The sequence below is a fragment of the Temnothorax longispinosus genome, chromosome 10 (assembly GCF_030848805.1).
Source record: "Temnothorax longispinosus isolate EJ_2023e chromosome 10, Tlon_JGU_v1, whole genome shotgun sequence".
In the NCBI taxonomy this organism is placed as follows: domain Eukaryota; kingdom Metazoa; phylum Arthropoda; class Insecta; order Hymenoptera; family Formicidae; genus Temnothorax; species Temnothorax longispinosus.
This window is the reverse complement of record NC_092367.1, coordinates 8,125,651-8,152,785: the sequence shown is the minus strand read 5'-3', so window position 1 is coordinate 8,152,785 and position 27,135 is coordinate 8,125,651. Positions and strand designations below refer to the sequence as shown.

Sequence of the window (27,135 nt, the reverse complement as noted above, 5' to 3'; positions counted from 1 at the left end):
ACGCGATCAAAGATCCATAATTTTGATCGCATATAAAGCTAAGTCTAATCAACCGAATTTAAAAGAATTATATATGAAATAGGGGTAGAAAAGACTGAAAAATATAATAAAATTAGAAATAGATAGATATCTCCAAATTTGCGGAAGTTAATATGTTCAGAGTATTCTAAAATGTCGAAATATTGCATTAAAATCGCATGTCCGTACGTATATATGTGTATGTGCAGATTTGATGTCCGTGTTTGCTCTAACTTCCGCAAATTTGAAGATATCGATCTATTTCTAATTTTATTATATTTCTCAGTCTTTTCTACCCCTATTTCATATATAATTTTTTAAGATTTGGTTGATTAGACCCAGCTTTATACGCGATCAAAGATCCATAACTTTGATCGCGTATAAAGCTAAGTCTAATCAACCGAATTTAAAAGAATTATATATGAAATAGGGGTAGAAAAGACTGAAAAATATAATAAAATTAGAAATAGATAGATATCTCCAAATTTGCGGAAGTTAATATGTTCAGAGTGTTTTAAAATGTCGAAATATTGCATTAAAATCGCATGTCCGTACGTATATATGTGTATGTGCAGATTTGATGTCCGTGTTTACTCTAACTTCCGCAAATTTGAAGATATTGATCTATTTCTAATTTTATTATATTATATTATAACTAAAATGTTTAGTTGCTCATATATCGGACTAAATATTTTTTGAGGACTAACAAATTTTTCTTTTAGTGTATACATTATTTTCCTAGTGATGTTTGCCTAGTCACGTTTCGCTACATGTTTTTTACACGAGTGTGTAAAAGACTATCAGATAAAAGTTGAAAATAATAATTTTTCAAGCAAGATAACATCTAGTAGTCTAGGTGTTATCTAGTTTTTTTAATTGACAATTTACTGCACAAATATTAGCATAGAATAAAAAGGCAATAGCGTAGCGTTTTTCGGACAGTTTTTTTGGTGCTAAAATAGCAATAATACTTATAACGCTTTCCTCGAATCGGCAAGTAATTTTGTTTCTTGATTTAACCGAATGAATATAAAACGATCTAGGATTGTTTCGCGTATTGATATTTGACTTGTTCTTTCTCACTTTACGTAAATTGTAATCTTTGAAACTGTTCGAGATACCGTCAAGTTATCAATATAAGAATCACAGCGCATCGCGATCGAATAATTAGAGTTCTTTTTTGCTCCCTGTGTTCCGTTTCGAGAATCGCGATTGTATTTTCGTCCTAGCTCAAAAGGCAGAAAAACCGCGCCTCGTTTTTCTAAGTTCGACTCTCGCTTTGTCTTGGGGCCTTTGTGCGAGAGGTAAACACCCGAGACAAATTAAGCGAGAAGTCACTATATCATAACTGCCGATCGGTTGTCGACCCCGAGATCAATTGTTACCGTTAAAAGTCAAAAATCGCTGATCTCGCTGATTGTCGACAGCTGATTGGCCCTATGGATTTGCGGCTCGTTACCGGGGGTAGAAAACTCTAGATAATTGCTCGAGAATAAAACTCCCGGCTCTCGCGCCCGCGTTCACACCCGATCTATGGTTCACGGTGACAGTAAGTAAAGATATATAGCTTTCGTAATCTCGACGCTTTTCGTGCTAACTATAATCCGCTATGTTTCGCTGTGCGCTTCTAATTCCATTGTTCGCGGAATCGCGCTCGCGGAATAAATTGTAGAACTTGTAAATATACTTGTACATAGCATATCCACTATTCTCTATTCTTTCGTGATCGTAATACCTCAGCTCGCGGATCGATATCACGCTCACGCTCGGTCCGCTTTAAACAGAAACGCTAAAAACGATATTGTAAAAATAAAATTTCAAACAAATGTTTCTTATTCGTATTCTCTATTGTTTACATTACATCGTATCTTCAGTGTCCGAAATTTACACGTGCTTTTTATACTTGAAATATTAGATGTAACATCACCTTTACATGGCGACGATTTTATTGAAAATTCGCTTAAATTTTATCGAACTTCATGATACTTTAGGAAATTTATTTAATGAAACATTATTTTCTCCTTCCTCTCAGTAAGAATCATTCGTGATAATCGATTGCGGCGATTGCGGGATGGAAAACTTCCAAATCCTATGCGGCATTGCCGCCGTCATTCTCGCTCTCTGTTATTACTTAACGTCGAACTTCGACTTTTGGAAATCACGCGGCGTCCGTGGTCCACGACCAATACCGGGATTCGGCAACTTAAAAGATGTTATGCTTGGAAAAGTAATCATGAGTGATTATTCAATGAAATTGTACCACGATTACAAAGACGAGCCGTTGATTGGGATATTCGATGGGAGGACACCCATCCTGATCGTAAAAGATCCAGATTTAATTAAGGATATCTTCATCAAAGACTTCCCCATGTTCGCCGACAGAGAACACTTCACTGTTCACGAAAAGGTACGAATATCTTAAGCTGTTTTACACGAAATCTATAGATATGCGCTTTTTGCGAAAATTTCGATATATCTTCATACTTTTTAATTAACTAGACATCACAGGCGCGCCCTATTTAGCTTTAATATTTCACTGTTAAGGCCTTTTGCACAATCCCAAGCAACAGGCAAACTCCTTCTTCTTTAAATAGATTAAAAAAGCAACAGGGAAATAATGAAAAATTCGTTAATTACAATCTAAAAAATTCGAATGTTATGATTGGTTGGCAACAGACAATAGGCACAGAATTTTCAACATGACGAAAACTTTGTGTTTATTGTATGTGTCACTGTTTATTTTGTATTTACACATGATTTCTGATTTTGGTAGTTATTTAGAATACGGGCTCCACCTCGAATACCGATAAAATTATGATTTCTATTCCCTGTTCCTAATATATTGCCTGTTGCATAGCATTGTTAGAAGAGATTAGAGAGGGGAAAAAAAACCTTTTTTAGTGCCCTTCTTAGAAGAAAAAAAAGAGGATATAACTCACTGAAAATTGCGAGACTTGTTTTGAAGATGTATTTCTAAAGAAAGTTACCGCAACTTGATAAAATTTGACTTCTATCACTAATTAAAATCGAGAAACTTACTCGATTACAATTTCGTCTTTGTCATATTGCAGGGCGAGCCGCTGTCGCAACATCTTTTCAATCTGGAATCAAATAGATGGCGACCGTTAAGAGCGAAACTGTCGCCTATCTTTACATCTCGTAAATTGAAGGAGATGTTCTTGTTGATATCAGAGTGTACCGATCATCTTGTGAATTATACGGAAGAATTAGCGAGCAGGAACGAGCCCGTAGAGTGCCGTGAGCTGATGGCCAAATACACGACCGACGTCATCGGCAGCTGCGTTTTCGGCATCGAGATAAATGCTCTATCAAACGAGAACAACGATTTTCGCAGGATAGGAAGAGATGCGTTCAATCCACCCTTCTGGGATTGCGTACGATTCGTCATCAAGGAATACTTGCCGTGGCTCTTCGATGTCCTCTACGGCTACATCCTGCCGCAATCGGAGAGCACCAGGCTCTTCATGCGTCTCGTCGTGGACAATATGAACTACAGAGAAAAGAATAATATTGTTAGAAAGGATTTTATTGACACGCTACGCGAGTTAAAGAAACATTCAGATAAAATGGGGGATATCGGTAAATATTGTCTGTTTTTGTTATTACTTTGCTGTTTCGTACAAAAATCTTTTAAACACAGAACAATATATGAGTTCGCGCATTTAACATTTATAAAATAAAGAATTAAAAAGAATATGCATGCGCATATGTTCTCCATTCTATAAATCATGATATAAAGTGAGGAATTGAATTTCGTATAAGCGAGAATTATAATTGATCATATGTCAATTATATAGTTAAATTAGTTGCAATTTTTGACATTCAATGTAGGAAATTAAAAGATAATTCACATTTCAGATTTTACTGACAGTTTGATAGCTGCTCAAGCATTCGCGTTTTTCCTTGGTGGTTTCGAGACCTCATCGACGGCGATGACTTGCACGCTTTACGAGCTGGCTTTAAATCAGAAAATACAAGACAAATTGCGTGAAGAAATTGATGAGGAATACATGAAGCATGATAGTAATTTAACGTATGAAGACATCAAGAAAATGGAGTACTTGAGTAAGGTACTCAAAGGTACGTTGCCCGAAAATTCGTATTTCGAGAGATTGAATCAAAGGAAGGTATGAGAAACATTGACTATAATATAATCATATCGCTGATAAAACTAATTTCTTGTTCATTAACTTGTTCATTAACTCGTATAAATGCATTTTCATTAACTTGTCATTATTTTTACTGCAGAAACTTTACGAAAATACCCAGTTGCATCGTTCTTACCGAGAAAATCGACGTCGAGTTATACTTTCAGCGACATCGGAGTCAGTATACCGAAGGAGCAAAAGATATGGATTCCCATCTTCGCGCTTCATCGTGATCCGCGTGTTTATCCAGAGCCAGATGTTTTCGATCCGGAAAGATTTAGTGAAAAAGCTGTGCAAAGTAGACACCCGATGGCTTATATACCTTTCGGCAACGGGCCAAGGAATTGTATTGGTACGATGAAATAAGTGTCACCTTTCTTTTTTTTTCTTGTTCCATTTTCAACCGAAAAATTTTTAGTCGAGAATCTTGATTACTGTTTCTTATTTTCAGGTTCTCGCTTCGCTATTTATCAAACTAAACTTGGGCTCATAAAAATACTACGAAATTACAAAGTCGAAGCTTGCGAGAAAACGGAAATACCTTTAGTCTTGCGTGAACTTTTTATAATAAGACCGAAAAATGGAGTTTACTTAAAGATAATTAAAATCAATCGAGCGTCGGCGTAAGTTAAGCTGTTCTTTAATTTTTCTAAAAAACGTGCATAAAAAAACAGAGAAGAGAATCTCTGACAAATTGTATAATAAGAGTCACTATTCCGACTGCAATATAATATTTGTTAATTTTATTGATATCGTTTTTGTATAATAACAGTGACGATCAGAGAGCAGAGAGTTGTGTGTCTGCTTTCTGTGCCTAGATTCAAATCCGTCCTAAAATATCGGATTCGACTGTCATTTCTTGAGAACGTAATGGCAAACCTAGGCTGCGGTCCACTTGACGCTACAAATGCTTCGAAGTATTCCTCTTCTCCTTTCTTTTAATGAAGAAAGAAGGAGAAGAAGAACGCTTCAAAGCATTTGTAGCGTCAAGTGGACCGCAGCGCGAATAGTCCGTTTGGAACCGACATATATATAATATTAAATTGTAGATTTCATCGATTTATATAATCTACTATAAAGAGCATGCTATAAATATACGCAGCTTATTTTTATTACCCTCCTGCAGTGTTGAGCTAGTAATCTATGTCCATGAAAATTAAAATACTACGAAATCATTAAGAAACTAAGGCCCGGTTGCGTTTTTAACTGTCCCATTTAGAAAGAGACGAAGAGTACGCGTGAGTTAAGCTAAGATTTAAAGTTAGGCGACGTTGATGCAACCGAGTCTAAGAGAGTTGAAGGTCGGATTTGAGTAGCTCTCTTCTTCTCGAGGGAGGCGAAAGTCTAACTTAGGCTGTTGTGCCATTTATTATGATGGATGATGATGTATAATAACATCTCATTGCGATATCAGTTAGTAATTAGATCGTTTAAATGTAAATTATAAATATTTTTGCATACGTAAATTAACCCTAGCTAGCCACAATTATTTTCGAGTCCTTAATTCGCCACACTGCGGTCCGTGAGCCCGCTCGACTTTGTCGCATTGTCATTTTCATTCTAATTGATATTTATAAGCTTGTGATGTAAGAATTGGAAATACAGAGTCTGAATAAAATGTTCATGATAAAATATCAGGTCAAGAAAATTGTTTGAGTTTAAACTGAACTTATTATAAGAAGACTAGAAATTTGTGTTATTATATAAGAACTAGAAAATCGAAAAATATTCAGCAGTCCACTGAACCGAATGTGGTGAGCTAGAATGAATAATACGTAATCTCTTTAAGCTCCTTTTTCTGTATTTTTTATGTAAGTATTCTATTGCATGTCAAAAATGAAATATATGATGTATAAAATAAATATGAGACGTATTTGTGCATATCAAACTTTCGCAAACGTTCGCGTGCAAAATGTTTGTTCTAGTTCTCTTATATTCTGAAACTCTTATAAAATAATTCATAGTAAATTTTATGTATGGAAGTAGTATTTTACTCGCGCGCTAACTAAAAGGCATTGATTAAAAACCATTGTACAATTGTTATCTAGTTTAACATTAAATTTATTATTCCGCGTCATTGTTATGAAAATTTTATAATGTAATTTTCTGCTTTTTTTACACAAATATAAAAATATATCAATTCGACAATATTGAGTATAATAGTTTTATATGCAAGATGTCATCGAGTGTTATCTAGGTTTTTAAGCTTTTTAACAAACTATTTCCTATATACATATATATTAGTACAGAATGCAAAAGGAGATAAGATAATATATTTTGGACGGCTTTTTACATATATTTCCTATCTATACTTTTCATTACTCGCTAGATTTTTTATAATCCTTACGTCAAATATTTATGTCACATAACGTTATCGCATTGTCACGTAGTCATTTTCTTTTGAATGTTCCGAGATATCCGACTCGGGCATACTGAGATCTCTCAATTGTGGCGACATCGGAACATAGCTGGAATGGTCTGCGAAAGTAGTTTCTTGCGTACATACTGTATTTTGTAGCCTTGCTTTAAGATGGTCGGAAATTTCTGAATGAGAATATTGCTCGATATCCACCCTGTTTTAAGAAAGATAGTCTTTTTTTTTAATTGCTCTAGTCTTACATTTAGCGTCATTCTCGGGAGAAACTTGAAGTTAAATAAAATTGCAATCATACCTATCTTCCTTCGTGTGCTCGGGTCCCCGCTTCTGTCGTGGTGGTAGTGCCGGAGGTTTCATTTGCAAATTGCACGGAATTTTACCCGATAGTGACGTTTTCAGCTCAGGTGAACAAACATCGTCTTTAATTTCTTCGTAAATTCCAGATGCAACAGAGGTATTGGACTCCCTGCTGTAGGGATGATGTTTTTCACTGTATATCAAATTGGGTTCCGATTGATATATATTTTCCACAGCTTTAGTGCCGATTGATGTCCTTAAACTGTTTTTTTCACATATATTTGTCAGATTGAATTATGTACCATCACACAAGTAATACTGTTATTTAATTTTCTGCATATGATACATACCAATTGGCATCTGTATTAAGGACACAGAGCGGTGCGTTATTCTTTAGCCGTGAGGGAAGACTACCAATTCCACCATGCGCCACCGTTTCGAGATCACCATTAGAATGTAAAAGTCTTTGTCGGTGTCTCGGACCACGACCTTGCGTCACCAAGTCTTGTAGCAACTTATTAGCATCAAGGCAGAATACGTGGAGTTCCCCGACGCCACAGCGAAACTCCTTGCTGGTGTGCATTACACAAATACGCTTCACATCTTCTGGACGGCCCACCGTTACTAAATGGAACTGAGTGAATTCCTTCCATTCAAAAGTTTCGGCTATCTCACCCGTGTGAACATTTCTGATGAAAATTCCAATCTCGTTGGCAATCAGATCTCCGTATAAACCTGAAAATCACATTGATAATCAGAGACAAAGTCGACAGGGAGACTCCTGGCGCAAATGGCAATTACACCAACCGGTTAAACCTGCCGCCTTTGAATGTGGGTTGTCAACTATGGATATATTGTATGACCTCTCTGTACAGCAGTGCCTTCTGGGCTTCAATAAGTGTCTGATATCCGCCATCCAACGTTGCGTCTCGGTCTCCGAATTGGCGGACAGCGACAATAGCGACTTCCTGTTGTCCACTGCCGACGATACGCTAAACGCAAATTGCTTCGTTCTGGAGCGAATGCGATGCACGACGGCGCCCGATGGTAGCGTCACAGAACTGTCCTTCTCGTTTTGCTTTAAAGCGCTGCCGCGACAGCTGAGCTTCTGGTCAAACTGCACCAGCAGGCCAAGGTCGGGTCCCTCACCGAGCTTTCTCACCGAGCACCATGATCGTTTCCACACCTTCGACAGAGGCAAGGCTCTCTTTCTCACCTTCTGCGTGACACATTTGCTGCTCGTCGACTTGACGTCGAGAAATCCACAAATTTCTGTGTCGCGCGTACTCATTCTCTGTAAACAGGCACGTCAAATTGGACCAGAAAGCTTCGAGTACACGTATATATCGTCGTGAAGAAAAATTGTAAGATTTCTTACGATTTTTAAGAAAATTGCGACGACGGTTTTGCAATGTTCAGCAAATCTCGGTGTGGAATGTGGATCTAAATTATCTAAAACATATATAGGTATTACGCTATGGTAAAAGATAAACAGACCGATTGTAATGTAATTCGAAAACAAATGTAAAAACAAACGCTAAAGTATATTTACAATTTTGCCGGCTGTCAAGTCACGCTCGCTCATTTAACTTGCTTGCACCCATCTCGTTTCGCGAGCAGAAAGTGCTCGTAAGTGCAAGGAAAACAAATTTTGAATTTATGCGTTCCGAAACTCGTCGGATAAAGGTGGTTAAAAGTTTTCGAAAAACTATTTGGATTTGTACTTTATTGTTAATTAAAAAGTTGTCTAAAGAGACGTCTCAAAATTGTTAAATTAATAAATTACTCAGTAGAATTTAATGACTGCATGATAATTGTAGTTACAGTAACTTAATTGAATATCTTAGAATATTTTATATAATTGTTTAGTAGACAAAATAATAATAATTGATCAATGCAATGTATAATATTCTGGATTTTTTAAATATATAAAATTAAAACGTGCATTAATAAAAACATTTATTTTGTAAATATTCCTCCACGCCAATTTCCATACACTTATACACTAACAAAAATTATAAATGCAATATTGAGAATTTTAAGTTTAAAAATTTCAATGCAAAAATATAAATTAATTTTTAATAAAGTATCAGGAGAACATATAATAAGAAGAGAGAGATTGCACTATCTAAAATTTCAAATATTTCCCAATGTTCCAAAAATTACAATTCTGAGAATTTCAGACTTCGAATCATGAAAATCAATAAGATATCAGAAGAACATAATCGGCAAGGAGGTTTGCAGTATATAAAATTCTAGATTTTTTTCAAAGTTTTAAAAATTGACGATTTGCAATTCGAAAAATTCGGGTTTTCAAATCCCGAAAATCAAGAAAGTAAAAAATCGATCAAGTATCAGGAGAATATAACCGGGAAGAATGTTGCATTAAAAAATTCCCAAAAACTTCTACTCTACTCAAAAATTGACAAATTAATATTTAACATATATATATACTTAATATAATCATTTTAAGTGCAGGAAGTTCTGCAATTACAAAGAACAGAAACCTTATTCTACATTGGTATAACCTCGTTTCTTTTCAGAGAACTAAGATATTTACAAAGAAGAAAATGCTACAAATCGTTTGGAACACAGTGTGACAAGAGTTGTATAGTATAGTCGTATAGTCGGCTTATCTCGCTCGATAATAACACGCATAAAAAATGCGTAATGCTATCTTGAATTCATTGTGCACCGAGATCATCCGTACCGTTCGCAATGCAAAACTTTTCAAGCCGCAAAGGTGACGGTTTATTCAACAATAATCTTAATTTTAAACCAAGGAAACTCATGTGAAACGCTCAATTAACTCCGTATCTTCTTTTAGGAAGTGGACGTATTCGTCGAGCAGGCGTTTCTCCAAGGAAGCGACATCCGACGTGGAGTACGATGTTCCGGTCGAAGCCATCCGTAACTTTAGTATAGTCGCGCACGTCGACCACGGTAAAAGTACATTAGCGGACAGACTGCTGGAATTAACGGGGGCTATAAAGGCAAACTCTGGCAAGCAGGTCCTGGATAATCTGCAGGTGGAAAGGGAACGTGGTATCACTGTGAAAGCGCAAACGGCATCGCTATTTCATTCGTATCGGGGCAAGAGGTACCTCCTAAATCTCATCGACACACCGGGCCATGTGGACTTTTCGGCGGAGGTCCATCGATCGCTGGCTCCCTGTCAAGGGGTCGTCCTGCTGGTCGATGCTAACGATGGTGTCCAAGCGCAAACGGTGGCCAATTATTATCTAGCGCGAGAGAAGAATCTTGTGATAATACCGGTGATCAATAAAGTGGACCTGAAGAACGCCAATCCGGAGAAGGTCAAGGAACAGTTGCAAATATTGCTCGATACGGATGAAGTGGATGTTATTAAAATATCTGCCAAGCTGGGCACAGGTGTCGATCAAGTTCTGGATGCTGTAGTCGAGAGAATTCCGCCGCCGACGGTGGCCAGAGATGAGCCCTTCCGAGCACTGATATTCGACAGTTGGTACGACAAGCATAAAGGGGCAATCTCTTTAATTTATGTCAAGGATGGATCGTTGTCGGTCGGCAAACAAATTAGTTCCGCACATATGAAGAAATCGTACGAAGTGCGAAATATCTTTCTTCTCAGACCTCATGCAGAAAATGTGAAGACAATGTGAGTGAGTATGACTCTTGAAAGCTTGTTTTACTGAAAGAAATTTAATTTTATGAATTAAATATATAGATATATGTATGAGAGTTTTTTAACACTTTATTCAATGTAATTTAGATTTGCTGGACAGGTAGGCGCTGTCTCGTGCAACATGAAGTCTAAGGAGGCTCACATCGGCGACACTTTACACCTGCGAAATCAGTCCGTCGAGCCTTTGGAAGGATTCAAACCACCAAAGCCAATGGTGTTTTCGGGTGTGTATCCGATGGATCAGTCGCAATTCGTCTCTCTGCAAGCAGCTATCGACAAGCTTGCCTTAAACGACAGCGCTGTAAATGCCACTTTAGAGTCAAGGTAAAATACTCTACCTTGACCATTTGTAAGATTCGTAATACATAGTGAAATCGCTTTCTAAATGTCTGTAAATGATGAATTGCACGAATAATGTTCAAACATCTTGATAAAACATGACATGACCAAAAAAAAAATTGCAGCGCTGCGCTTGGAAGAGGATGGCGAATTGGTTTTCTAGGCTTGTTACATATGGAAGTCTTTATTCAGCGTCTCGAACAGGAATATGGGGCACAGCCGATAGTTACGGCACCCGCGGTGACGTACAAAGCAAAGATCTTGGGCAGCAAAAATATAACGAAGTATCAAGGCGACACAGTGATCTTTAATAATCCGGTGCATTTTCCGGACCCCCAGATTGTTAGCGAATTTTACGAGCCTATGATTATCGCAACTATCATTACGCCAGGTATTTGCAATTTGACTACAGTATAGTTTAATTCATTCAGAATTTAAGAATATATTAGGCGACGGAAACTAAAAATACATTTTCAAATATTTTAATCGGCGATTTCATGACGACTGTTTCTTATTTTCATTTTTTTATTGTTTAACACTTACAGATTAATCGATCCTTTTTAAAATGTATAGATACGTACGTGAGAGAAATTATGTCCCTTTGCCGAGAAAAGCGAGGAGTTGAGAAACTGACCAAGACCATTGGCGGTGACAGACTCATGTTGCAGTACGTGATGCCATTGAACGAGGTGATTCTTGACTTTCACGATTGCTTAAAGAGCATGAGTTCCGGTTATGCTAGTTTCGATTATGAGGATTATGATTATGAGCCGGCTGACATAGTGAAGGTAATCATTTTTGCGACAAATTATCCTCGTGCGCTTTTTACACGCAATTTCTATTTCTCGATGGATTGTTTTTTGGTATATAATCATGTATAAATTTCAGTTGAATGTTCTGCTAAATGGAAAATTGGTAGAAGAATTGTGCACGATTGTACATAGATCGAAAGCATCCGAGACGGGCAAGAAGCTATGCGTCAAGCTTCACGAAACCATTCCTCGGCAGCTTTTCGAAATAGCGATTCAAGCGGCAGTGGGGGCTAAAGTAATCGCGAGAGAAACTTTAAAGCCCTACAAAAAGGACGTGACAGCAAAATTAGTAAGTAAATTTACACCATGTGTATCTTACAATAAGGATAGACTTTTAATTTAAGGGTTTCGCTTCGCTAACGTTGCTTCTTAATTCTTTCTCAGTACGGCGGTGATGTTACTAGAAGAAAAAAATTGCTGGCGCAGCAAGCGGAGGGGAAGAAGAAAATGAAGATGATAGGAAAGATTTCCCTACCACGGGACACTTTTATAAATATATTAAAAAGATAACAGCAATTTTGTATTTAATATAAACCTATTATTGCGACAAAATAATAACAAACTGTGAAACAGTTCTGTATGAAATGTTTATCAATGTTAATTTATACAATCTGCCTTTTTTTCAAAAGTGCGTTTTTTAATACCATTCTCAAAACTATCCTCGGTATAATCTCGTCGCAACGGTCGAAAATGTAATTCAAATTTCGCGCTCTCCGGAAGTCGCTGAATACGCGTACCGTGAAGAATTTGGACATCGTCCGCCATTTTCAGCCTAAAATACAACTTCAACATGGCACAGCCAATCGAGTTCTCTTCCATCTCGGTTGATATTTTTTTCTTCTTCGCCCGAAACGGAATCCGGTATTTCCCTTCTGTTACTTTTCTATTCCGCGCTCCGCGAATGATAATAATGGCCGCGCTGTCTCGTGCCGTTTCGGGTCGTTTCTGCCGTACAAGTACCTTTGTACATTTATTTGGCTGTTAAACGGATGTGCCAGTGAATATTGATGTCGAACGTGATGGAATTGAACGTACGTGCCACGAGGCTGTGACGGAAAGCGGCTCGCTCTCGTTCTCCGCGCTGCGGAATTGATGGAAGCGTCGACTGCCACTTTCGAATCGTGCTGGATACCGTCATTTAGGAGAGTGGATACTTGTCTGCTAACCAGAATTGAAATGCTGATCAACTAGTGGAATAGAGGCGTGAATGTAATCTATAATAAAAAGAAATTGAGGTAACGTAACGTTTACGTGTTGCAGTATTGTTTGGCATTATTCTAGAACTGTTTTTGGCACACCACCTATCGAGACGAAACACTTTGGATATTGTACAGAGCACATCAATTCCTGATATAAATTCATAACATAATTTATTAATTATATTAAGTTGAAATTTATGAAATAAATGTCAACTTAGTAACTTTAATGCTAATTTAAATATTGAACTTGGCAATAGTCACCTGGGGTGGTTTTTACAGTGATCAGAGTATGTACATCAATTCCTGATGCAAATTTATCGTAACCTAATTTATTTCATAAATGTTAATGTAATTTTAATGTTAATTCAAATATTTAACCTAGGAATAATCACCTGAGGTAAAATATATCTCAAATCAGAATACATCAATTCCTGATACAATTTTATCGTAACAAGGCCTGTTCTTTTAGCTGAACTTCTTGCATAGTTTATCCTTCCTTTTTTCTTTTCACAGAAAGAGGGAAAAGGAGAAAAGATGAACTGTGCAAGTTATAGAACTTAATAGAACAGACCTGTAATTTATTAAATTACGTTAAGTTGAAATTTATTTCATAAGTATTGACTTAATTTCAATGTCAATTTAAATAATATCTAACCCAGGAATAGTCACTTGTCAAACTTTCTTCTGAGTCATTAGGTATACTTAATTTTTTTTGTAAAAAATATTACAAGCACATAGGTGTGTTTCTGTAACCGAGTAACAATGTTTAAAAATAATAGTAACTGAGTAGTAATGTTTAAAGATGTAAGACATATTATATACTATACTGTTAATAAACTATATATATAATAAAAGGACAAATATATTGTTTATGTATTATCTATCTGTATATCTTTAAAATAATAATAAAATCTTTACCGTTTGTAGAGGAGATATCTACAGGTATACATCAAGTTGAAATATTTTGTATCAAAAGCGATACCAAAATGGCACCAGTACCTCTAGAGGGTCATCAAACTCCTGTCACAAACAACATACCACAGGAAGGCAATCGTGGTGGATCTATATCCTTAGGCATGCTCATAGATTTTATCATACAACGAACGTATCATGAACTCACTGTTCTTGCCGAACTGTACGTACAAAATATGGAATGTCGACAAGTATACCTCAACATTTTGCAACATGATCTATGTTTTTGCATCTGTGGCTTGTTCTGTTTAGTCTACCTCGTAAAACGGACATGGAACGCAAAATTGAAATTTACAATTTTTCCGCTCGAACAAGACAACTGTACGTTCGTTTGTTGGCACTGGTAAAATGGGCGAATAGCGCGTCTAAAGTGGATAAATCTACAGTAAGATATACATTTTCACACGTCCTGTAGTCATTTAATTGAAATGTACAATCTACTAAATGTATTTTTCTTTTCAGCACATAATGGCGTTTTTAGATAAGCAGTCATTGCTTTTTGTCGATACCGCGGACATGCTGGCGAGGATGGCTCGTGAAACCTTGGTACACGCCAGACTTCCGAATTTTCATATTCCCGCAGCCGTGGAAGTACTTACCACTGGGACATACGGTAGATTACCGGCTTGCATTCGAGTGAGTATGCACGGAAGAAAATAACGATCATGTTTTAAGAAATGACTCGAAAAATTATTACATTTGTATTTTCGAACAGGAGAGAATAGTGCCTCCGGATCCCATCACTCCTTCAGAAAAGAGAAGCACGTTGCAGAGATTGAATCAGGTTATTCAACATAGGTTGGTCACTGGAAATTTGCTACCACAAATGCGTAATTTAAAGGTACATACGAGACAATGAGACGAATATAAATTCTGTTACAAGTTACATTATGATTATTTTATAGACGAAAGTATCGTTAATTAAATTCAATTTATTATCGATATATAGATCGAGGCAGGAAGGGTGACGTTCCTTGTTGAGCAAGAGTTTTCGGTGTCTCTTACGGTTATGGGTGATGGACCGACAGTACCGTGGAGATTGTTAGAATTGGAAATTTTGGTTTCGGATAGGGAGACTGGAGATGGCAAGGCATTGGTACATCCTTTGCAAACTCGATACGTACATCAGGTACGTTTGTCGCACGGTCAAGTCAATAAGTTATAAACTCTAAGATGTTTAAGAAATTGTTGAAGAAATGAAATTTTCCTCTACCACAGGTTGTTCAATCGCGATTGGCTGAAAGTACTAATCCACTATCGGAGGTGTATCATATCCTGCATTATTTTTGTCAGTCGTTACAATTAGAAGTGTTATATTCTCAAACGTTAAGGCTGATACGGGACAGATTGGACGATCATATTCACGTAGATGAATATACACCTGGCAAATGTCTTTCCATATCTTATTGGAGGTAAGAGTAATGCGCACATATACACGTTTAAAAGAAATTTAGCAAAAGATTCTGTACATGCACAGGATGTTTATATTCATATATGAGATCTTTTCAGGGAATTAACGAGTAAGGATCCACGATCGGAGCTTGGATATAGATTAACTGTTCAAGTGGATCAACACGACCCTGCGAGACCCCTCGCAGTTGTGCATATCCCGTCGTTGGGTAGTAAGGTAAAGCAATACGCTTATATTTCTCAAACGTAACATTATATCACGATAATTTGCGCAGGAAAGCGAGATAGCGCATAGAGCCATCAGGTCGGACCAATTATCGATGGAATGCTTACTCGTACACACTATCTACATCCGGACGCGAAGTCGTTTATCCGAATTGAAGCAAGAGCTACAAACGATGCTGAAAGACGTTGAATGTAAGTTAAGAATATATTTTTCTTCGTCTTTTACTTCTTATATTTGAGAATGAAACAAAGAGGTATTAATTTAAATGATATCTTAGGTACCTTAGCGGGATCTCCAGCTATTCTATCAGTACCTATATTGCAACCATGTTTACGTGCTGAGCTTCTGTTAGTCACAGTCGACACTCATACCGGTATGCTACAGTGTCACGTCCCTCAATACGACGCACCGCTTGTCCCAGAATTAACAACGGCGCTGAACGGAGATCATTCGCGTCTTCCGACACTTATCTCTGAACTGAGGTACTAATTATCGCGACGATCTTGCTTTTGCGAGCTCATTCCAGCACACTTAAAGTAAAATTGGTTTCGACAGATTTTGGATAACGCAGAGACGTTGCGAGAAAACGTTGCAGCATCTACCAGCCACCTCGCACGAACGTTTGCCTGTTTTGCATCATCCGGATCATCCTATGTCTAAGATTAGTCGACACCGGATGTTCGTACAATTGCACAGACATCCTACAGTCATATTGGTACATATTTATTTTTATTAATTTCAAAAACTGCGATAATAATTAAAAATATTCTTATCTGAGTTTTGTTACAGTGTGTGTGTACTTATACATATGTTTTGCGATATGTTTTATTCCAGATTGTCGCGTTTAAAGAGAAAGAAAGCTCGCCATGTGAAATAGAGTGCTCCTTCTATCTCGCTGTAGTGAAGCACAGTTCCATCGAAGACGATCCGCACGATGATAGCATTGAAACAGAAATACCAAAAATGTATCTGAAGGTCCAAAGCCTTATTGAGTTTGATACTTTTGTGATTACACATGGCCCGTTTACAAGTGTCGATAGTGGTGAGTAGATTTATATAACTTCTATATTATGTCTTGGAATAAAGATGAGTACGAGAAATTTACGTATATTAACGTTTATTGTTTATCACTTATTTTATTTGTTTTTTTTTCTCATTTTTATTTAACGACACTACAGACCTTGCTTGTTCTAAACATTAAATATTAAAATCAATAACTATGATAATAATTAACAATACTATAATATTTGTTCGTCATTTAATTGTTACATGGATAAGTAAATGATTCATTATAGATGTGCATGTACTTGTATATAAATTTAGTTTATCGGTTATTTTGTACTTAGCATAGACGCGTAAGTATGTAGGTAAAATATATGTTGTGTTAAGTAAGTGTAGCTTGTAATATAATTTAGGTTTAATCCCTATGATTTTATATAATGATGTTTCTTTACTATAAATTTCCAGCAACTTTTAAATCTTTTCTAATTACTAGTGATAGGTATAGGTACACTGTATGTATTATACAAGAATCAGATTCTTACTTATATGTCAATACCAGATCTTGTAGCGGGTACTTCGAGTATTTTCTTTAATTGATTAATATAATTATAACACATGCATACATATATGTATATAAACGATAGAAAAGGAGAAAAGTTTTGCTCGTAAAACTGGTATTAACATATAATAACCAATTAGCCGTTTTTAAAATTAACTTAATTAGTGTTATCGAGCTAATATATGTACATGCAGTGCTCTCGTATTAAGTGCATATACATATAATCTGCTCTGCCTGAGAATGTTAAGATCAATTTTCTCACTAACTCTTACTAACATACTCATATTCTTTTTGCTCGTTATCGTTATGCAATATAATACAGTGTACGGATAATAATTAACATCTGGCATCGTTCAGTGTGGTATCGGCATACTGCTCTGCTACTTTTAGGGGGATTTAACGGGTGGATTTTTTAGGGAATAATGATCAAGATGGGGGGTGCATTACAGAAGTGGTGGAGACGACCAACAACAAACGTAGAAGCACCGGGGTCGGAGGAAGGACAGACGCGGTAGGAACGCCACAGAATAGAAGACCAAAGCATCCAGCTTATTTTATTCCGGAGTTGGCGCATGTCGTCGCTTTGTGCGACGAGCGAATACCGTTCGTAACTCTGGCTCAAGAAGTAAGATTTTATTTTCTCATTGATTATTTTTCTTTTTCTTTTTTTTTCTTTTTTTTTACAACACGACGTGTCTCTTGCAAAGCAACGTGTGCTTCGAGATGTCTTGTACACGACAGCGAATTATTCCGTATTACAAATTGTTTTAATTTAACATTAATATGCAGCTTACTAGACGAGAGATAGCCCATCAAGGTCTCCAGGTTGAGGCGAATGCCACGGCATTGGTGCTCAAACTTGTTCAATTGCCTCCGCCTTTGCCGAGCATGACTACGAGCAGTGCTTGGCACGCTCTTCTTAAAAGACTCCTGAGTGTCTCGATTAGAGTTCAGGGCAAGGGCATGGCTAAAACTTGGACAGTGGAATTTGTATTTTTCGGTAGTCCTCTTTCCAGCAGTCATTCCAAAGAACAAGGTATCGATATTGTTTCTGTATGTAAGAGAATTTACTTATCATTAATATGTATATTTTTCATAATTCTATAGTTTAAAATTACGAATTTGACAATGAGGTATTTATTACAAATTCGTCAATAAGTCTTTTACTTTTTTAGTTATTTTTTGCGTGATTACATTTTCAAAAAATCATATATGTATATATATTTGTGTATATAACGTATGAAAATTAATGTTTCCATTTTAACTTTAAAATATGGCACACGTAATTTCTGTTTTGACTGACAATGAGTTAAATCGGATCTTCTCTCGTGAGCAAATAAAATGCATCATCGTCTTTTGCTTATTTTAATAGAAGAGTTATTCAAGTGCAATCTTTACAGGTTTGCGAAGACCAGTTTATTTTCAATACGAAATGGGTATGGCCGATACCGTCTCCCGCACTGTAGATGCCTTATTAAACGATTGGGCACAAATAGTGCATTTGTATTCGATTGTTCAAGATTTAGCTGAATATTTCAAAATGGGTGCGTCATACATTACGATTAAATCTTATGAGTCACATCATTTACGTTTCTGTGTAATTTGCAATGCCTGGTTTCTTTATTCCAGAGAAATACAACTTACGCAACATGGTTAGCATTAAGTCTTATAGTTATAGCAAGCTGGTTCTTGCGTATGGTCCAAATCAAGGTGCAACTGTCACCGTACAGTGGAGTACAAACGACAAGGCTTTTAAGATGGTATTTGGTAGGAGTAAGTTTTCTACGTTGATATCCAATTTCGAGTGTTTGCTCGATGAGAACTGTGTAATGACGAGAGTCTCGCTTGTATCCTTAGGTCCGACGAATCCGGTGACCAACGCGCATTCTATAATGAAGGAACAACTAGAAGCTCATTTGAATAGACACACGAATTTGGCACAAATTATTCACATACTTAACGAAACGCTTCAGCCGCTCACGTCGATCAATAAATTACCATCAATCCCACAGTTATGCGTGCATGCGGTAAGTGCACGCGCTCACCCGCCTTTTTTCGGTTCCGATTTACGGCTAAATTCCCCTCTACAGAGACCACGAGTGCCAGTACAAACGTTTACTATAATGCCACAATGTGTCACTTTAGTAAGGATAGCGTATCAAGGGATGTATTGTTTGGAATTGCGTATGCGCGGCGGGGGTTTGGTAAGCTTGCGCGACGGTGCTTACAGTCGTTTCGACAGAAGTAATGTCGTTGACGAGTTCACGCCTACGCAAGGCTTAAAGGTAAAAAGATAGGAAAAAAAGACGTCTTCAATAATTGAAGGAGTTCATGCGAGATAAGCGTGTTTGTATCGTTGCAGGCATTCTTATCGAAATATGTCGACGAGAATGCGGTATCTAGAAGGAGATCTCAGTCGGAGGACGATAATCCACCGTCGCCTGTCACTATGGACAGCGACGGTACTGGAGGCAACGTGGGCTTCTTAGGGCATCATAGAAGCGGGCCTCAATCGCCCGCCCAACAACGCGAAGGTCTGAGATTTCATCCACCGCTGACACCACCGTCCGGTAGCAATCCTCACACACCGGCTAGTCCTCATACTGCAAATATATCCCAAGTAAGTCGTTCAGCTAAGAGAATACATGAATCATTCTTCTTCTTAGAATTTTTATTCTCCAAGGAGTACGCTTTATTTATCGCTTTGTTATGTAAAGCTAAATCCCGTGTTGGGATTTAGCTTTTTATTTCTTGTTTCTATTAGTGGAATTTTCTACTTAAAATTGGCCTATCAATTGCCCCAATAAGTCACGAATAAGACTAATTTCAAATTCTTGTCTTTAGGCAAATCAACACCAAAGTTTCGGAAGCAGTCCTGCAACTTCGTTTAATTTAGCATCTCCGCCGTCATTACCGCCAAATACACCCAATATGTTACCACATCCGTCTCCTGGATCGGGACTCGTTGCGAATAGTCCTCTAAATCCGATGCACGTTCCCAGTCCGGCTGGTCTCATGCCGACATCATCGCCTGGACCTTGCAGTAATGTTCAAGTAGGACATTCTCCTGCTGGTTCGTTCATGCAAACAGGTACGCATGACAGAAAATTCAATTTTTACATCTTTACAATTTTACTTGCGTCTTCCAAGATTTTGTTGTTTTGTTTTTCATGAATTTCAAATCTTTTTCTCCTTGTCTTAAAACCCTTGCACGCTTGTTGCATTTAAAACAATTTAAAACAAACGCAAAAAATAAATTTTTTATTTTGAATATATAACATTATTGAAGAATCAAGTCGAACAACAAGAGCAAGCCTATCTTTTCAACGTTGATAATGATACGTCGATTTTCAGGTCATATCGACGGTAGTCCTTTCCCGGCCTCTCAAAGCATGGCTTCTCCGGCTGCCTCCAACTGGCCTGGATCTCCGAGTGTACCGAGGCCTTCCCCCGCGAGACCCGGACAGAACCCAAGTCACGCGGCGTTGCATAGCCCGCAAGCCTCCGATCACAAGACTGGTAGTCACATATCCAGGGTATTACCGCAGAGATCCTGGGCAGGTGCCGTGCCGACGCTTCTCACGCACGAAGCCCTAGAACTGCTTTGCTGCCCGTCAATCCATCCGTCCAACTTGCCGGGTCCGGATATGTCGCCGCTCGAGAGATTTCTGGGCTGCGTCTACATGCGAAGACAGTTGCAACGTTTCATCCAGATGGATGATTGCGTAAGCAAACTTGCGTTTACCTTAATTGAAAGTTTTATTCCCAAAACGTTATAAAATTAATATTGACTTGTAGCATATGTGTGAGGTGAGGTATATATAAAAAGGTTTTATAAAAGTTTTTTAAACAATTGGTAGATAAAAAGTTTTTTATCTATTACAGTTATACTTGATTCATCATAGATGCACATTAGTTTGAAATTGTCTATTTGGCATGAGAATACTTTTTACGCAAAATCGTACCACTCGCGGTCAATTTTTGATGCTATTATTAAAAAGTATTAGTAAAAGTAATGCTATTAATAAAAAATAAACATACAAACATAAAATATATATTTGACACGTATATATATGAATTGTTGTAGTTAACCGGTATCAGTGCCGAACCCGGTGTGGTACACTTCAAAGCCGAGAGCTTGCAATGCAGAGTCGGATTAAATCCGCAACATTTCCAATCTCTTCACATAAAGGTTCTCTCTCTTCCGGAGTATAAAGATCAATGGAGTCTGGAAGAGTTACAGGTAATTAAAACAGACACCTTGCGTACGAGACGCAATTCACTCGAACAAATAAGATAAACGTTGTTTTATTCGCAGATTATTGAGAAGTTCTTCGACAATCGAGTAGCCGCCCCACCTTATAAACACAACACCCTGTCTGGTTTTGGGAGGATGCTTAACGTGCGTTTTAAAGTGTTGAAGGACTTCGTGCAGATAATGAAGCTGGAGCTAGTTCCCGGTCTCGTACAGCAGCAGCAGTTGAAGTGGTCTGTCCAGCTGTGTTTGCGCATCCCGCCTTCCGCTGGGCCAATCGTGCCCCCCGGCACGGAGGGCGTACACGTTTGCAGGAGCAAAATTCTATTTTTCGTGAGTATCATTCGTGTTCTTTACGTCGTAGTCGAGGTTCACTTTACGCTCAATCAATCCTTAAACTTATGGCGCTTGCAGTTGCAAATAACGAGAATGGGTATACCGTATCAAGGAGAGACGCCATCCTTGGTGCTGCCGTTCGTGTACGACGTAACTACGAATTTAACGCAACTGGCGGAGAGACGAGATCTTAGCCCTCCTCCCACGGCGCTTACGGCGGCATCCATGCAGCTGAAGAGATTCGCCGAGTACGGCGCGAATCAGTCAGAGTGCTCGTTGTTCCCCGCTGTACGGGACCTGTTAGCTAATTTCACATTGCCGACGGAACCGCAAGTTATGCCACAGGTGATGAACAGTAGAAATCTCAAATGCATTTATATAAAGCTATTAGATTGTGACGGTAAAAGGAAAAAATCAAGTAAATCTTTTTTCTCATTCTATATATCGAGATTAATTAATTTTCATAACGTATGCAGCGTGAGACTAATGGTGATATTCCAATATTGCTTGTAACGATATATTTATTGGCACATTTTATTTATTAAAAATCATTCCATAAAATAATCATGAATCGACGAGACTTGAAATATGGCTCTCAATTACATAAAAACCTGTATAAACAATGTAGTTTTTGTTCAGAACAATTTAAGATATCAACGAACGTCGTTGATAAAACATTTTTAAAGAAAATCTAATAGAATGCAAAATTAATTTATATCTCATTTGTAACAGGTTGGCCCGCCCCCAGCAGGAAATCAAGTACCCACCCAGCAGATCCAGAACACGACGATGCAGATGCATTCGCCTATGGCGGGCGGCCAAGGTCCGCCGCAGGGACCATACGGAATCCAAGGCATGCAGCCGATGGGCATGATGGGCGGGCCGCCTCAATAGGACTTGCTTTACTCTCCTAATCCCCTTTGTATGCCGAGTCATTCAACGTGGATGAACTAGAAATGTAAACCTCGAAGAATTCGCGGGACAATTCGCCCGTGCTATTCTAACAGAGGATTTACATTTTATGGGGTATCTTAGGAGAGAGAAAGCTATAACATTCGCTGCGTTTAATCCAACGAAAAAAAAATGGACTGATAAAAGAAGAGATATTACGAAATGTTCCCTGTGAGTGACAATCTCTGATATCTGAGTTTGGTACTGTAAATACGCGCTTTGTATTTTAACAACGCTATCAGCAAACTCTACCACTAAAGCAAATATGCTAAAACGAATGTATAAAATGTATCATAAGAATTAGGTCATATAAGAATTATATTAGATTATATCATTCGACGTAGCTTAATTTAATTTAACGGAAAATTACTACAGCTGTAACTGTACTTGCCAGCGACAATTCCTTTATATTTACATTCTGCTTCATGTAAAATTATATTCTCCACTGGAAATTATCTATATACAATTATACAAGTATAGAATACAAATCTATAGAGGCAAGTATCTTTTTTATAACATATGAACAATATATAAATGTGAATACGAAATAATGAAATTTATGATATTGTTGCAAATAAAAGGCATTATAGATATGCGAAAAAAATGTAAAAATGTTTATAAGTATATTTCTTAGATGTATTTAGTTTGCATACAGTAGCGAGTACGCATACTGCGCTTTCGAATATATGTGAACAACGATTTTATCAGACGTACAGTTTTTATACACACACACACACACACACATATAAAAGTTGCGTTATTTTATAATCAGCATATTTGACAAATAAGCTGTTGGATATCTAAAATGTTTTTGTGTCAAATTAATTTAAATATATATGTGTCCACATTTGTAATCGATTGATTCTTGATATGTTTCCGTAATGAATCGATAGAAGAAAATAATTCGCATTACACATTTTATCTGGCATTTATGAATAATATATATAAAATTTTTATTTTGGTTCTGTGTGTATACAGCTTCTTTCTTTTTTTACAAAAAACATATAATACTCTTAACAAAAATCAATCGTACTATATTCTTAATATATGCAATTGTACAGTACTCATAGTTAATAATAATGTATTGGAATACAACTGTATATCAATAATCGCATCTCAAATATATACACTTTTAGGTCAGGTATCAGTCTCTGTATATAAAATTTGAATACATCTTGATACACCTATTTCACATGACAATTCTTAATTGCACCGAAACAAAAACTGAACGTTACTAAATATCTTAAACTTTGAACTTAAACTAAGCAATATCATGCGTTCTTGGCCGTGTTTGTGTTTTGTTCGTCTTCTTTTTTTTTTTGGTAATCTTATCATTACAATATCTCACATGGTTTTTCAAAAATAATTTTTTTTTTGCACAGTAGCCTATATTCTTTGTATCTTTAGTACCAAAAAGATACTCGTGTGTATATATTATATATTGATTTACGCGAAACTAAATTTATCATGTACCATAGCATACGACTACAACACGCGCTTTTATAATTCATTATCATTTTTATCGCAATTTCAGAGTAAACACGTAAACTTGTCACATTAATCTTGACTCGACTTCCACAAATTCTACGTGAGATTTCTAAACTGGTGTCTTAGGCTTTTCGTTTTTTTACTGTTGTCTTCTATTTTTTTCTTGACCTTAAATAGCTTTTCTGGAATTTATACATTCAATATTATGGAACTACATATTAGACAGCGTTATAAGGATCAGGTCGTTTATATTGCAATATTTATCCCTGTTTAACTCGATTCTGTGAACTTAATGATTTTAGTTGGGCAGGAAAATGCAAGTCGATGTATTTTCCGTCGAGGAAACGACGGACAGAAGACGTTATTATCTCGAAACTATTTTCTTGAATTTATTTCTTTCGTGACTAAGCGAAAAATAATTTGTTGAAAGGTCTCTCGTCTGGACCGGTACTTGCGGTTCACGCAGGGATCAGATTGCAATAAAAAGAACCTTTACATTACTCTTTAAGATACTTGACGGACACACTATGCGAACGTTTAAAAATAAATATAAATATTCATAGTGCACAATATTGCATGCAAAAAACGTGTTTTTCATCTCTAAATTAAACTGCACATTATGTAAAAACAAGCATTTCACTATATATCATATAGTTTTTAAACTATTAGCTAAACGAGTTAATGAGAATCTCAATCCTCCAATTAGTCTGTGCGATATCTCGTGGATCGCTCTTATCCAAGCGATTCGTCATTAATTGTACGTTACACGATTCATAAATGTGTACGATAAAATATTCTTTTTGACATAGCTTCGATACTTCGTGCCAGAGGTAAAAGGAGGTTTGATTTTGTTTTGACTTCCTTTATTATGAGAACAGTGATGTGCAGCACATTTTCATACGCGGCAATCGATAAAGAAAAGAGAATCAACGTTCAATATAAACACTCTGACTTCGTGACTTGCTCACAAAGTGTATACGTATGTGTAAAATGCTCCCGCCGATCTCTATTGCTGTCAGCAATGACGCGCCGTTCCTATTTCTCAGACAATTATACATCTGATATATATCTGACAATTTTTAATTACTCAGGTACATATATATGTATATAAGAAAAATATAAAGCTAGAAGCATATATCAGGTCGGAACGTATCACACATGAAATTTTGTATCGGTAAATGTTACGTGAAAAGAAAAGCCTTCTTCGGTCTCTGCCGCCAATAAATCCTTCAAATAAAACATCCTCTCGCAAAGTAAATATTTCTTTAATGGCTCGAGCAAACAGCTCATTAGCATTTCGTAATCGTTATCTCTCCGACTTATATTCCGCCGGAATGCTATTGAAACAGTGACCTTTGTGCAAGACTATTTTAGTAAGTGTTACATATAAGAAGCGCTTCCACCAAACATTTTTGCCAAATGCAATAAAACAATGTAAAAAATGTGCCAGAAAAGTATTCTCGAGTATCTAGAATGTTCCACTATCAGTTTTGAGAGATGAACGAAACATCGCGTGTTCATGAGTATTCCAAGTTGTGAGTACAAGCATCTAAAACGTTTTACGAAAATATTGTAATATCGTACATCGCGTATGTACAATCTACTGTCGCGTTATCAACGTTCATCCGCGTTAACTTGTGGACGACCAAGAGCCGGAGGACGAAAAGGAAAGGAATTGGGGATTCACATCGTCGGACCCGCACGGCCACGGTGGTATCCCGGCCGCGTTTCTCAATCATTTTAAACGCTTGTACCTCCGTAATATACAAACACTTAGCGAAAAACTACGAAACGTTAGCGATTTACAGTGACGTTTTGGGATACTTCGTATCGTAATATATATGTATATACATGCGTATACCGCTTGCGATACGCAACGCGAGATATATATATCTTTATCAATCTTACATATATATTACGCACCGTAAAATATATAAGATTGATGGATTCCGGACCTGAGTTCTCCGTCGAGAAAAACGCGTAACGCCCAGCCATATATCTCCTACGTCACTGCCAATGTGATCTTTCGTTTTTGGTTTTTTTTTCTTTTTTATTCCCGAAACGTTTCGTCAATTCAAGCGTGAAGGGGGTTTTCTGTCGGCTTCTCGGCTAGCCTAGGCTGGGCTAGCAGCTAGAGTTTCAAGCAAGCAAGGCACAGGAGCACTAAGGGCTCAACGTGCTAGGAGGCACTACTCAACAGTTCCATGCTCTTAATGCCTCGTCAACAGCAGCACCAACAAGTTAACACTGGAAACGAAAATGTCTAGAATGTGCGGCATGAACAATTAGTAGCGATGGTAAAATAGTATTCGTAAAAACTACCGTCCGCATTAAGATTACCGTCGGCTTCGTGTGTGTACGTACGCGCACGCCGGCACCGGAGAAGGAAAAAACGACGAACGAAATCACCTTCGTCAGGTCGATAGTCGCACACAGTACAGCACGCGGTCCGCGATTAGAAATAACGTGGACCCCCCCAAACAGTCCAAACAATACGTTTATGCATTGTTCCGTACTCCAAGCGGCACGGAAGATTTGCGGCGGAAACATTGCGAGAGAAGATTGCGATACCGCTAAATACGTACGGCAGGAATGCAGCAACGTTGCTGCAGGAATGCAACAATGTTGGAATGTCTACCTCGCATCGCAGTTTGCTGCGACGTGAATCGAAAGCTTCCGTGCCACATGGGGCGTTAAATCGTTGTTAAGTCTAGAAAAGTTCAGGTACGGAAGAAAACGCGTAAGATTGTTTGTGCATCATCTCTGTTTTTTTTTTTTTTTTGCATTTCTGGTTCGGTACACCTGACACGTGCGTTACGCGACGCGCGTGATTATATTGTCGAAAATGCAGTGCAATTCGTCGGTTAACTCTCGTCGAAATGAACAAAGAATCGGAAGTTTCTTTCGCGTTTCACTTGTACAATGTATACGCGCCGAGATATCGCAGAGAAACTCTAGAAAAATATACTCTATCTAAATATATATACACGTATCCCGCTAAGGAAATGATATCTTCGATTCGTAAGGTCCGCATAAAATCATTGCAGTGTGTGCGTAC

General features: G+C 37.4%; 5 protein-coding genes across 9 annotated transcripts in view; 3 read left to right on the top strand and 2 right to left on the bottom strand.

Moving 5' to 3' along the window:
- The first annotated feature begins 1,205 nt into the window (after nt 1–1,205).
- Nucleotides 1,206–6,126, top strand: LOC139820479 (cytochrome P450 6B1-like). The gene is made up of 6 exons (XM_071790789.1): nt 1,206–1,567; nt 2,051–2,425; nt 3,090–3,618; nt 3,898–4,119; nt 4,288–4,539; nt 4,639–6,126. The coding sequence occupies exons 2-6, from the start codon at nt 2,090–2,092 to the stop codon at nt 4,812–4,814; spliced, it is 1,515 nt and encodes a 504-aa protein (XP_071646890.1). The 5' UTR covers nt 1,206–1,567; nt 2,051–2,089; the 3' UTR covers nt 4,815–6,126.
- A 98-nt stretch (nt 6,127–6,224) lies between these two features.
- LOC139820480 (uncharacterized) lies at nt 6,225–8,494 on the bottom strand. 2 transcript variants are annotated; one of them, XM_071790790.1, is made up of 6 exons: nt 8,414–8,493; nt 8,240–8,313; nt 7,669–8,155; nt 7,212–7,596; nt 6,860–7,123; nt 6,225–6,760 (listed from the first exon to the last, which is right to left on the bottom strand). In XM_071790790.1, exons 3-6 carry the CDS (start codon nt 8,150–8,152, stop codon nt 6,559–6,561), a joined length of 1,335 nt encoding a protein of 444 aa, XP_071646891.1. In that variant the 5' UTR covers nt 8,153–8,155; nt 8,240–8,313; nt 8,414–8,493; the 3' UTR covers nt 6,225–6,558. The 2 variants fall into 2 exon arrangements, with proteins under 2 accessions (XP_071646891.1, XP_071646892.1); XM_071790791.1 differs by having other exon boundaries at nt 6,560–6,779; nt 8,414–8,494.
- An 860-nt stretch (nt 8,495–9,354) lies between these two features.
- Nucleotides 9,355–12,253, top strand: Waw (Translation factor waclaw). Its single transcript, XM_071792039.1, has 7 exons — nt 9,355–9,604; nt 9,689–10,501; nt 10,616–10,852; nt 10,993–11,258; nt 11,441–11,655; nt 11,756–11,968; nt 12,064–12,253. Exons 1-7 carry the CDS (start codon nt 9,525–9,527, stop codon nt 12,187–12,189), a joined length of 1,950 nt encoding a protein of 649 aa, XP_071648140.1. The 5' UTR covers nt 9,355–9,524; the 3' UTR covers nt 12,190–12,253.
- Nucleotides 12,254–12,582: 329 nt separating this feature from the next.
- Med14 (mediator complex subunit 14) lies at nt 12,583–24,351 on the top strand. Of its 3 annotated transcripts, none has more exons than XM_071792026.1 (25): nt 12,583–12,914; nt 13,806–14,013; nt 14,103–14,235; nt 14,313–14,486; nt 14,566–14,691; nt 14,800–14,979; nt 15,069–15,262; nt 15,360–15,477; nt 15,536–15,677; nt 15,764–15,968; nt 16,042–16,201; nt 16,321–16,528; nt 17,497–17,672; nt 17,837–18,083; nt 18,448–18,591; nt 18,677–18,820; nt 18,905–19,074; nt 19,138–19,332; nt 19,410–19,667; nt 19,892–20,138; nt 20,402–20,772; nt 21,135–21,290; nt 21,366–21,635; nt 21,717–21,983; nt 22,371–24,351. In XM_071792026.1, the coding sequence occupies exons 2-25, from the start codon at nt 13,865–13,867 to the stop codon at nt 22,530–22,532; spliced, it is 4,596 nt and encodes a 1,531-aa protein (XP_071648127.1). In that variant the 5' UTR covers nt 12,583–12,914; nt 13,806–13,864; the 3' UTR covers nt 22,533–24,351. The 3 variants fall into 3 exon arrangements, with proteins under 3 accessions (XP_071648127.1, XP_071648126.1, XP_071648125.1); XM_071792025.1 differs by having other exon boundaries at nt 17,464–17,672; XM_071792024.1 differs by having other exon boundaries at nt 17,464–17,672; nt 18,905–19,332.
- The window catches only part of Tsp66e (Tetraspanin 66E), a 31,544-nt gene continuing 27,604 nt past the window's right edge, over nt 23,196–27,135 (bottom strand). For both annotated transcript variants that reach the window (XM_071792058.1, XM_071792059.1), the window contains one exon: nt 23,196–26,324. Coding sequence is in view for 1 of the 2 variants with exons in the window: in XM_071792059.1 (XP_071648160.1) it covers nt 26,299–26,324 (26 nt within the window). In the remaining variant the exon portion in view is untranslated. The remainder of the gene's footprint in view (nt 26,325–27,135) is intronic.

Excerpts from the sequence above, each read along its gene's own strand:
- Med14 (XM_071792024.1), top strand. The coding sequence starts at position 13,865 with ATGGCACCAGTACCTCTAGAGGGTCATCAAACTCCTGTCACAAACAAC. Across the intron at positions 17,673-17,836 it reads TCGTAACTCTGGCTCAAGAA|CTTACTAGACGAGAGATAGC; the intron begins GTAAGATTTTAT and ends ATTAATATGCAG. Across the intron at positions 20,139-20,401 it reads TGGTTCGTTCATGCAAACAG|GTCATATCGACGGTAGTCCT; the intron begins GTACGCATGACA and ends GTCGATTTTCAG.
- Waw (XM_071792039.1), top strand. The coding sequence starts at position 9,525 with ATGCGTAATGCTATCTTGAATTCATTGTGCACCGAGATCATCCGTACC. Across the intron at positions 10,853-10,992 it reads AATGCCACTTTAGAGTCAAG|CGCTGCGCTTGGAAGAGGAT; the intron begins GTAAAATACTCT and ends AAAAAATTGCAG. Across the intron at positions 11,656-11,755 it reads AGCCGGCTGACATAGTGAAG|TTGAATGTTCTGCTAAATGG; the intron begins GTAATCATTTTT and ends TATAAATTTCAG.
- LOC139820480 (XM_071790790.1), bottom strand. The coding sequence starts at position 8,152 with ATGAGTACGCGCGACACAGAAATTTGTGGATTTCTCGACGTCAAGTCG. Across the intron at positions 7,124-7,211 it reads CTTAATACAGATGCCAATTG|TTTAAGGACATCAATCGGCA; the intron begins GTATGTATCATA and ends TGAAAAAAACAG. Across the intron at positions 6,761-6,859 it reads GAGCACACGAAGGAAGATAG|GGTGGATATCGAGCAATATT; the intron begins GTATGATTGCAA and ends TTCTTAAAACAG.
- LOC139820479 (XM_071790789.1), top strand. The coding sequence starts at position 2,090 with ATGGAAAACTTCCAAATCCTATGCGGCATTGCCGCCGTCATTCTCGCT. Across the intron at positions 2,426-3,089 it reads ACTTCACTGTTCACGAAAAG|GGCGAGCCGCTGTCGCAACA; the intron begins GTACGAATATCT and ends GTCATATTGCAG. Across the intron at positions 4,120-4,287 it reads CTTGAGTAAGGTACTCAAAG|AAACTTTACGAAAATACCCA; the intron begins GTACGTTGCCCG and ends TTTTTACTGCAG.